At 45.3% G+C, this 12029-nt stretch overlaps 1 protein-coding gene across 3 annotated transcripts in view; it reads left to right on the top strand.

Annotated features, from left to right (window-relative positions):
• Positions 1-12029, top strand: part of SRRD (SRR1 domain containing) — a 646159-nt gene that overhangs the window by 421218 nt on the left and 212912 nt on the right. For all 3 annotated transcript variants that reach the window (XM_069619374.1, XM_069619375.1, XM_069619376.1), the window contains one exon: positions 5970-6121. In XM_069619374.1, coding sequence (XP_069475475.1) covers positions 5970-6121 — 152 coding nt within the window. The remainder of the gene's footprint in view (positions 1-5969; positions 6122-12029) is intronic.

Below are 12029 nucleotides of genomic sequence, written 5' to 3'. Positions count from 1 at the left end.
ATCATGTAAGGTAACGGACTGGAAAATACTAGTGAGTTGATGTATGGTAAAGTACCTATGTCTACTCCAGTAGAGTGAAAAAAGGAGAGCGATGTATTCTTCCTATTCCCCGCTGTTTGGAGTTGGGCACGCCGTTCAATTCGTGCTGGGTAGAAATCTGGAAGGGGTGGAAAAACGGGGAGACAAGAGAGGGAGCGATCCCTGTAAGGACAATGGTGAAGTACCTGGACAGGGGTATATGGTGGCCTATAACGACCAGGCTAAAAATAGATAGACAGTTACTATCACGGATACTGAGGTCTCTGAGGCAGGGCACGCGAGGATACAGCACTGCATTGCTCTAATTGGAGTGCGGCTAAAGTGTAGTAGCCAGAGCTGTATATGTATACGCATGGGCGCATGCGTCGTGCAAGGGATACTGTTTTCCTGCGCATACGCGGGTCGCTGGGCATACTGTTCTCTCACGCATGCGCGGATAGCGGGGCATCACTGTGTCAGTGTAGGTGTCTAGCTGAATCGAGGCCGGAGGCCAAAAAAGAAAAAGCGATTGGCGGTGGAGACTGCACAGCCTCATGCACGCACTGGAAGGACAGAGCGTGGCTGGTAATATGTATGTATAGAAACAGATGAAGGATCCGAAAATGAGGATCGGGTGGGGCTGAATGCATGTAGAAGATGAAAAAAGGTTTAGTAAGACACTGCCAGGGGAGACCGTGGCCTGTCATGGGTAGGCGACCTGTATAATAGGGGGGGCGCTATGGAATGCCTATATTGGCAATACTGAAGGTGTATCTGGCCTATGGGATGCTAAAAAGTGCATAGCCAAATTGGCTGTATTGAGGATGTGGGGTTCAAAGTGGATGTAAACAGCCCCGAGGGGCTGTGTAGGCAGGAATGCAACAAGTGGTGTGCACAGTAATGGACAACTGTATGAGACCGAGGTGTAGTTTTGTGTAAATTGGCCTGGTGGTTCTAGCTCACCAAGTCCAAATGAAGTGGATTTTAGCTTGAAAATCCACCAGGCTTCTCTGTAGTTAAGAGAGTTGGTTGGGTTGTTTATTTGTGGTACTTTGTCGACTACCCACCAGAGCAGATTGTCTGGGCCATGGTGGAATTCGACAAAGTATGGTACCAACGGCGCTGACATATTCTTGCACCGGTATTGTTTCTAAGTACACTATGAAAAATATGGTTACAGTATCACTGTAAAGTGATACACATTACACACAAGAATGTATCACCATATGTATCGTTAATATCAGTGCGTATAGGCCCATATTACCAAATTACTGTGAATGCAAGCAGGCGTCCAAGGCCAAGCGATAATGATGTGTTATTATATAGCACTTAAGTACTTATGCTTAAGTGCTTCATAAAGAACAAATATACAATATCACCCACCCTGTATTGATACTCATTTATCAACCTCAGCAGGAAGAAAGGCTGAGTTGACTTTTCCGTGAGTCGAACCTGCAACCTGCAGATCACACACAAATTGTAGCATTGAGCGCTCTACCTACTGAGCTATCTTACCAGCTATAGCTACCAGAAAACAAGCCACTCCCGAAACAAAGAGCCACAGCCCAGCAGCTTCAAGTAAAAATAAAAAAGGTACAATTTAAAACTTTTTTAGTTTTTTTGGGGGTAGCATGGGAGGCCACAGGGGTAGCAAGGGAGACTTCATGGAGTCGCATTTGCGACCCCTGGCAACTCCTAAATGACGTCCCCCTCTCTCATTGTACAGGAAAATTCTACTACCTTGTGAACGATCTCTGTTTGAGGACCTTAGTGACATTTGCTTGGAAAATGGCTCTAGTGCTTTGCAGGAAATCAAGGTATTTTGTTCTGCCTTAATAGCAGAATGTTGTTGTACTGCGGATGATTTGCTTGCAAACCCGACTAATGTCAAATATGCTTTATATGATTATGACTGGGTCCAAACATTGTATGGGTTGCATCAATATTCCTTGTTGCGTCATCTTCAGCGAGACCACAAGAAGAGGGGCAATTTAGCCCCCTTCCTGTCAATCTACCCCGATAGGTGCACCCACTGTCTTTTTCGTAGGTTTTGATGGAATTTACTGCATACCAAAGAAATTTTGGTACAGTATTGAGTGGAATCAGACGATCTTGCGTCTGTGGGTTCTGCAATGACAAAGAGCACCTAGAAACTATGAAACATCTATGAACCACCTGCAAATCAGTTCATCGCTTGAGATGGAATGACTTTAAGAAGTTTGCTCGTGTTTTTTGGGGAAAGTGGGGAGTCCATGTGGAAGTTTTTGCCTGACTGAGTCTACCACTTCTATTGTTGTGGCAGTTATATCATTTGTCAAAGCGTTGAATATTGAGCTTGATTCTTTTTTGCTTTTGAATTCCTGAGTTATGAGTCCTGTTTTAGCAATTTCTAGAGTGTTTGTTTTTCCCCTTTCTCTTTTTTCTTCTTCCTTTGTCCTTTTCTTTTATTACTATTTTTAAATTATGTATCAAATGTATATGAAATTGTTAAATTGTTTTTATTTGTCTTGTTGTTAAAAGTGAATTTTTTAACAAATAAAAAAAATCCTGAGGGAGTAGGGAAACCTGGAAACATTGTATGCTCCTGGCATCTGGAGGATGTCACATGGGCAATTTCTAAGGCCAAGTCGTCCAGAGCGCCAGGACCTGAGAATGTTCCCCCCCCCTTTACCATGAAAAAAAATCGAGAAACATGGGCTCCACCTCTTTGGGAATTATTCCAACACGTGTGCTTGACACACGTAGTACCTGACACCTGGAAACAATCCCTAATAGTACCGATATAAATAAAGGGGGATATGTCTAATCCATCAAATTTTAGACCTATAGCCTTGCTGGATTCATCCAGCAAATTATTTGGAACTTTGCTCCTGAGAGATCTCAAAGCTCAGATCAACAGCCATAAACTCTTGTCTAAATGTCAAATAGGCTTCCGTTCTGGGATGGGCACACCATTGAATGCATTTACAATGGCCCACATGAGGGTAGCAGTCAAAAGGAAGACTCTGGGGACCGTATACATGGCCTCGATAGATATGAAGAACGCGCTTGATACAGTCAGCCGATGGTGTTTGTGGAAAAAACTCTAGGCGGCTAGAGTCTTCTCTGGGTTAGTGAAATTACTGGCCCTCTTCCACACAGACAACACAGTAAAAGTCTGACTGGATAGGGTGGGACCATGACACCACCGGTCAATGCTTTTGTGGGAATGAGGCAGGGCTGCATGGTGGCTCCCCCACTTTATAACTTGTATACTGCGTACATGGATAGGGTGTGGCAGGGAGGCTTCATCGATCCAGTGAGGCTAGGTTCGGATTGGATTGCTTTTGCTTACAACGTAGTCTTATTCGACCTCACACCAGTGGGGCTGCAGGTTGGGAGATGAACCGCTTTAGCGGTTCCCGTCTCTTACATATCTGGGCTATGAAGTCCAAAATTCTATCTCAAGGCAAGGAGGCATTCAATATATAAATTCGAAATAGGGGCCACAGATTGCAAAAAAGAAACGTGTGTATGCACAACTATGTGCATTCTCCTTGACTCCACTCATACAATTCTTCCAGATGCAGGTTGAGCCAATAATCTTGTATGGGCTCGATATAAATCTTAACGATTTAGGAGATAGACTAAACAAGGTCTAGGGTTTACACTGGAAAAATACCTTGAGGTTGGCTATTGCTATACCAAACTCTGTAAATTCCATATGAGTTTGGGCTGGTTTCATTTGCAACTAGGGCCCTATGGAAGAACATTTTGGTGTATACAAAATTGTTGAATCCACCACTAAACTCGCTTTATCAAAATTGGGGGAGGGAGCGCAAGCACATGCCTCAGGGGTGTCTATCACAGAATTGAAAGAACAAATGTATACGCTGTTGTTAGAAATAGGATCTTCTGGTGAGGAGATTGCCGTAAATCCAGCTAAGGTTAAAAAAAAAGCTCTTTCAACATGATTGGGGAAAAACTATAGATGAGTTGGCCACATGCAAAATTACAAACGGGACCAACTCTCTAAATACATACTTATTTTCCTGTGTTCAAGAAGGAGATCATTGTACTTGCATTTCCGATTAAATCATCTACCTACGTTGGAAAGAACGTCCAACTGGAAAGGGGGACCAGGAAATCTGTGTTGCAGATTTTGTGGTATGGCGGAAATGAAAGAATCCTCCAAACATTGGGTGATGGGGTATAAAGCCCTGGAGAAAGAACGGTGGAAATATCTAGGTTTGACACTAGGCAATGAAGCCTGGAGGAGCAGTTTAATGAACGGACAAACACAGGGATTGATCTTGGCCTTGTGTGATTTCCTGAATGGTTTATTGCACAGGCTAAAATAGTTTACATCTGAATAGGAGGAATCTAGGGGGAAGTAGATTATACTTGGAAGCTTGTTGATTTCATCAATTATGAGAGATGTAACAGCAATATGTTCTGTTCACGTGGCTATCTTGGCTTTCTTTTTCCTCTTCTTTCTCTACATTATTTTTCTTTATCTCTGCTGTTTACTTCTCTTTCTGCTTGGTAAAATTGTCATATTTTGATTTGGTTTTTAAATGACTGTGTTTCTTTTTAAAGTATTTTTTCTTTTGTACTTGTGAAAGTTTCTCATGCATTTTACTTGAGACTCAAAACACAATAATCATTTTAAAAAAAAATAATATATTGGAGATACATCGGTCCAGTTCATCCATCTTCTCAAATGTTCACAAGCAAACACATTTAGTGAGCATTTATTGATCTGGTTCCAGTCCAGATCCAGATGTGGAAGTACTTGGTTTCCAATTCTATTCTCATTAGAATTTGAATTATATGCTATCTACAGAAGAAATTAGTTCATCAAGTATAAAGACTTGATTTATCAATGTAATTTTTATCCGATTGGTCTTTGTGTACCAACAAAAGCCTTCATTCATTAGGACTCTTACTCGCCTTTCCCTACAGAACCACTGATTATCTACAGTCAGTCACATATAGGTGTTAACCATGTAATCAATGATGGTTTTAATGCTGCCGTTTGGCAATTTACTAGTCTACATTTCTGATTCTGCCTTCGTGTTACTTGAACATACTTTTTCAGTCTTATACAAGTCAATAGTGGGTGACTATACATGTACACAGAACTTGCAAAACCTGTTCAGACTAGCTTCACATAAAGCACCAGGGCTAAGGGAAGTGTTTTGGAAGTGTTGGTTGATATCCCCCTACTTGTATCTGGTTTGGGCTACTGCCCCTTCCTTCTTCTCGTCACCTTGTTGCCACATCATATGTTTTCGAAATGGCATTGTATGTCACAAACTGTCTTTTTTTCAGTATAAAAGCTCAAACGTGTTCATTTGGTAGAACATTTAAATTGTTTTCAGAGGTTGTCAAATCTTTCAATAAGGTGATATGATTTTTGATGATAGCCCAAGGTGGACTACTACCACAGTTTGCAGGATTAATAAGCATCTTATGAAAATAGCTGTAACCTTTTAACCAACTGATATAGCCCAGAGGTCTCCAGGCCCTGTCTTCAAGAGCCAACTCAATTTTATGTTCTGTGGATAGTCACACAAAATGCATTCAAATACGTTTTAGCGGTTTCCTTGGTCAGTGATTATCCTGAAATCCCAATGTCGGAGAAGCTTTCTAGGATGGGCCTTTGAGACCCCTGATGTAGCCCCATCACAGCATTGTGCTGACACCATAAGAATACCAATTGGTTTGGAAAACCCTTGTTAAACCAGCATCAGCTATTTAAACCTAAAATCAGAGCATTTCCTCCGTTTTGCAGCCCAACCTCTTACCAATTAGATGACATTTAGATTAAGGCATTGTAATCAGTATGGCAGGCGCAAAGCAGCCTTTAAATATATCAGAAATATTTGCAATATCCCAGCTCGAAAAAACTTTAAAAATGTAAAGCATGTTATTGTGGGATTTTCTAACAAAAAATGTTTTCTTTGTAGGAGGGGAAACGCAGCATTGTTTCTCCTACAGTTTTCTACATGATCCATTGTGGTAAAGCTTTATACAATAATCTACTGTGGAAGAACTGGTCAGTGGATATTCTTTCTAAAGTGGTAATAATTGGAAACAGTTTTCAAGGATTTGAGCAAAGGTATAGTCAGTTGTCATTGTCTTCTTGTCAATGTATTTGCCCCTGTACACCACACATGATGTAGAGCTATTCATATGCAGCTGTGATTTCTTTTTTCCTGTAACCTATTTTTTTTAGGTAACCCAAATGTGCATGAGAAGATAACTATCTGGCTATCAAGAGCCCCCTTCGTTGAGTAATGTGTGGAATAAACAATTCCAATGCATGCTTTTCTGTAAGTTAGCAATGCTGAAAGAGGGTGTGGTTAGGAATTGTTGTTGCTATTGTCAAAGTATATAATTATTTGAAAGGTGAAAAATATACACATTTTCTATTATTGCTCGATCGCCAGACTCACAAAACAGCCCCTTGTTCTTTAAAATTAAATCAAAAGATAAAAGGTAACTAAATTGATTGTACCAAAAGTGTATATCTGTCCCTATGTGGGGGGTGGCTTGAACAGTCCGTTCTTCACCACCTCCAGATTTCTTCAGTATTGGCTACTTCATAGTTAGTAAAAAAATAACCATGCTTTCATTGATTTTGAAAAACTTGCAAGCAAGAGGGACTTGTTTGGGCGGTTTAGATATTATTCAAGACATAGTAGCTTATCTTGAAATCTGTGCACTCTAGTTACTCAGGCGACCAGAGGCTAGCCTTTGAAGTTTGGAACCTGAAGCTTTGCTCTTATTCCTTTGTTATTGTAATAGTGAGGTAATTGTTGACAGTTATTTAGGCAGAAACCTGTGTTGCAACTTTACACATTTTTGACAACGAACAAGACTAGTTGGTAAACATTTTATTCATACAGTTTTGGAGCCTCTTGTATGCTGGTGCATGGTACTCATTTTTGGTATTTTATTAGTGACTTGAGATGTTAGTGATTTTTAGCCCCATTATGTTACATGTTAGCTGCATATTAAACTTCTATTTCTATATGCACTTTACTAAAGCAAGGTATTTTTGGAAGGCATTTATATTTTGCATGCACCCTATCGCCGACTCCTGTAATCTTGTATTTTTGAATTGATTGTCAGTTTGTTAAAAAATGTATTAATTTACGTTGCGTTAAATTCAAAACTATGCAGGCTGTAGCCCCTGTAGGCTTACTGGGCTAAATGTTTCAGACAATAATTATTAGCTATGTATAGTAAGATTACAAAGCCACAATCCATGTTTTCTCCATCATGCTAACAAAGATATCAACTATAATCACAGCATCGATTACACAGACAAATGAATGAAGTAGAGGTACTTTTGTACAACTTGGAAGGAAAGAGTATGGGCCAGTGAGTGGTCCAACGGAAGGGTCAGTAAATTCACTAGTGGATCCAAAAAAGGGGGCGAGAGGGATGAAGGATCACGCAGAGCCTGCTTGTTATTACACCTGCAAAGTTAGTTCAAAGAAAGCAAACAAATCTTTCTTTTTCTGTGATATCTACAGCTCCAAGTAATATTTGTAAGCAGAACAATGAGGACGATTTATCTTCCTTTTTGTCAAGTTAAGATGTGTTCCAGAAGCAGGGTGCATTTCCGAGATTGAAGTTGAACGTATAAACTCAACAGGAAAATGTTTATGAAATTGTGTGTAATAAACCCCATGTAAGGCCCAGTGAGTCAGTTGACATTGAAACTATTCTTCACAAAGTAAACAGTGAAATCCCATGCCAAAACACATGTTCTCCTCTTTCTATTCGAGAAGGAAGTGGGGTAAGTCAGACATAGGAGACCGACAAGAAGATATGTTTTCAAGAGTCTCAAGTTCTTTAAAGTAAAGAAAAGTCTCCACTATCCCTGCTTTAAGATGATGGTTGCCTGATATTACCAAATTGACCTTTTACAATTGACCTTTTGTCCTAATTGACCTTATTATAGTGGTCCTAATTGACCTTCTGCATAATTGACCTTTACATTATTTTATATATGTATTGGGTTGGTTTTGGATTATAAAAAATATAAGGGGTTCGGTGGGAGGGTTTCTGGGGGGTTTTGGATTTGGTGGGTGGTCGCAGGGGTTTCCCCCCGCATATATGTCCTAATTGACCTTTTAAATTAGGTCAATTCTCCCGAGGTCAATTATGAAAAGATCAATTAGTATACATCCGGTTTCCTATCCTAGAAAATATCAAAAGGGTGCTGGTCAGGACATCTTATGCAAATAAACCTTGCCCTCTTTCCAAACCCATGCTACCCTATGAACTGACGCAGCTACTGATTACAAAAACATAACTTCACCTAGAGAAGTGTTCTTACTCCTCCTTTTGTTTTGGCTTGTGCTGACTCCCTCCAACAAGTTCCATGGGTTTCTATACAAAAGGGTCCTCCTGATCCCCTCAACAAAGTCTTGCTTAGCTGAGAAAGTTCATCCCTTAAATGCAACGCTTGATTCTTCAGTGTTGTAGCTGGTATATTTTGTTCAGGCCTCCAGGGCGTTTCAACTCCTTTGAAGCTATTAATTCTCTTGGTCCAACAGGGCCCTTCTGACTGGACTGGTAATTTTAATTAGTGGTGGTTTCCCACCCTTTGTGAGTGGCTATAGTTTTCAGCGGATCTATGTGATCACTTCGCCACCCGTAATGTCGACTATGAAAATGTCGACTCCTATTTCTGCGTGATACAGTGATCAGATAGATCACTTTGCCTGCATCCCCTGGCCCGCACTGTCCTACCCGCTTTCGCCCCTACTTACCTTTATGGTGGCACACTTGTGTGTGCGCTTCTGACTCCCCACTATCCCTGCAGTGTCAGTTCCTCCCACTTACGTGGTTCTGACCTTATGCTGCAGGGTCCTTTATCTTTATTATTAGGTTCTTTTTAACCTTCTTGTCCCCTGCTTACCACAGCAATATGCAGGGGATATCTGCAACCTCTGACACCCATTACAGCAACCAAGGTGAGCGGGGGACACCCCTGCAACTTCTTCTTCGCTTTGTTGCAGTAATGGGAGTTGTAATTTTTTCAAATGCTGACTGCCCAGTAAATGAGCAGTCAGCATTTTAAAGGTGCAGTAATTGTACATTTCCGTTTTCAGCCCCGACTGGGCTCTCCGGTCCTTCAGACCTATTGGTTCTCTGGCAGTTCTGGCCCCCTCACAGGGTCTTGCTTTCTGAACCACCCTTCCCTGGTGTTTCTGTTCCCCATAGGTTTCTCGCCCCATTCATGGGGTCTTTCTTTCAGGATCACCCCTCCTGAGTGGTTTCATTTCTCCAGCATGGGGTCTGGCATGGATTCACATGCTCATGAATATTCCCCGTCGTCAGGCTGGGAATCCTCGGTAAAGAAAAAATCAGTATCAGTTTCGTTTCTGATCTGTCTTTCGTAGTAGTAACCAATCACTGGTCTCTGCGTCATACTGACCACAGCCAATGACTGCCCTCTACCTAAGTCCCGCCTCTGGCAGCCATCTTCAGATTTTTACCGCACGTTCAAGTGTTGGGATCCTCGTGCTATTGCTCTCGAGCGTTAGTGCTATTTTTCACGTTTTTTCTCAAAAAATTTCTCTTTTTTCGGTCAAAAGAGCCTCAAGCTCCACCGTTTCTTCATCCGATTAACGGGGACCCGTGTCGGATTCGTCTACGCCCCTCAAGGGTGAAGATTTCGTCGAGCCAAGCTTTTAGAGGACTCCAGAAGTTTCTCAGGCCCATCTCGGACATGGCCCAGGAGAAGGGAAGCTCGACGCCCGGAAAGCTGTTCAGGGTCTGCCCTGGATGCCAGCTTCAGAATGTCTTTAAGGAGAACGAACACTCCCTTTGTCTTTACTGCCTACATGAGGACAAGACGCACGTGGAGAAGGACTGTGCGTTTTGCGGCAATATGTCGGAGCGGACCATGAAGGACCGCCATCAACGTCTCGCCAACTGGCTGGAAGGGAAGAGCCCGTCAGGCGAGAAGAAGAAGAAGAAGTCCGAGCGGGGGGGTCCAACAAAAGGCCAAGCACCGCGAGTCCGCTGGCACCGGGAGCGCCGAAAGGTCGGGCTCTACGGGCGCCAGGCAGGGCGCATCCTCCCCGGCGCCATCAACCACGAGCCAACGCTCTAGCTCGGGTAAGAGGAAGGCCGAGCACCCGGCGAAGCTCCTGGAGAGACCCCGGTCGAGCTCGAAGGCCCCATCGGAGGGGGAGCGAGGCGGTGACCCTCCCCCCAGGGAGAAGGCGGTGAGTGCACCTAAGGTGGTGAAAGCCTTAATCCATCCGGCCAAGGCCTCTATCGAGACAGTCGCGGCGGCCCTGGCTCAGCCTGTGGAGGCTACACCAGTGGTGGCGACCTCGGGGCCCAGAGTCTCCCTGCCACCGCGGAGGGAGTCCTCTTTCATGCCCATCGACAGGACCCCCGTGAAACCTCCGACGGAGAAGAAAAAGGGGGGGCAGGAGGTCGTCGTGGATTCGGCCTCAACCTCTGAGGAAGAGCTGATCGAAGTCTTAAGCCACGGCGTTGGCGTGGAAGAAGACCAGCCCGTCTGGAGGGACCCCGACGTAGGAGACGACGAGAACGTCGAGGGTGCTGACGGGGCTCCTGACCGCCCGTCGGACTCCCCTCAACCAGTGCCGCAAGACAACTCTGCGGCCATTTTGTTGGCTATACAGTCCTTATGCTCGGAGATAAGGACGAGACTGCCGTTACCACCAACGGAGGAACCGCTCCCGACGGGGGACCCGGAGCCAGGCCCTTCTGGGAGCCCTCCCCTTAAGAGAAGAAGGATTCATCCTCCACCTCCTTTTCAGCCATCGCGCCCTGTTCAGCCCTCCTCCCCGTCCACGACACGTGGGTATGATACAGGGACTGACACGGCCGCGACGGGTACAGACGACGAGGTTTACGACGAGGATCTCCCGTCGTCACCTCCCACCCGGAAGAGAAGAAGAAGGAAGGTTTCCTTTATCAACGGCGCGAGGCCAAGAGGAAGACGGTCCTCGCTGTACCTCTACTGGACAATATTTGGGATGAGGGCCTCGCCCTCCTCAAGAACCCATCCACGACGCCGGCTAGAAGGGATCGGTACGAGAAGAAGTACGGGGTCCCGGACGCGGCCCCCTTGTGCCTTCGGGCACAGCCGACCCCGGACTCGGTCGTCTCCGCGGCGGCCAGGTAGAAAGCAGACGGCGAGGGAAAGAAATTAGACACGATGGGGCACAGAGTCATCTCGTCGGCAGCAATGACGGTTAAGGCGGCCAACGCCTTGGCTATTGTAGCCCGCTACGACAGGGAGTTGTGGTACAAACTGGCCCCCCTGCTGGACTTCCTACCAGACGACAAGAGGGCGGAAGCCCTAGAGATCTTGCAGGAAGGAGAGGTGGCGTCGGACCACGCCATAACTATTGCGACGGACATCGCTGACACTGGATTTCGCCAGTTGGGCAACGGCGTGTGCCTTAGGCGGCGTGGATGGCTCAGGGCTACTGACTTCCGTCAGGACGTGCAGACCAGAGTCTTGGACATGCCGTTCGACGGAAACAACCTGTTTGGGAAAACAGTGGATGATTCCCTTCAAGCCATCAAGGCGGACACGGAGACGGCCCGGGCTCTTGGGGTTCTCCAACAACGGCGGCCGCCCTTTCGGAGCGGCGGAGGCAAACAGGGTGCCTCCAAAGGTTCCAGCGGCGGATTTTCCACCTACCGTCAAGCGGCCCGTTCGTCGTCACAGGAAGCTTACAGGGGACAAGGCAAGTCAGGCGGACCCCGCCGTCGTCGCCAAGGAGGACAAGGCGGCAAAGCCTCGTCGAAGCAGGACTGAACCGGCCATGGGGTCGGGCCCCCACTGAAGCACCCCGGTGGGAGGCCGGCTGGCGAGCTTCGTCAGCGTGTCGGAGTCCATCTCCACCGACCGTTGGGTGCTGGACGCCCTAGCTCAGGGTCACGCGCTCGAGTTTCTAAAGAGGTGCCCGCGTGTCCCCCCAGTGGCCAGGAAAGAACATCACGTCCCTCAACTTCTC

Source organism: Ambystoma mexicanum, chromosome 10, assembly GCF_040938575.1.
Source record: "Ambystoma mexicanum isolate Mex_15411 chromosome 10, UKY_AmexF1_1, whole genome shotgun sequence".
NCBI classification, from domain to species: Eukaryota; Metazoa; Chordata; class Amphibia; order Caudata; family Ambystomatidae; genus Ambystoma; species Ambystoma mexicanum.
Note: the sequence above shows the minus strand (reverse complement) of the source record. Positions and strands in the feature narration are given on the sequence as shown.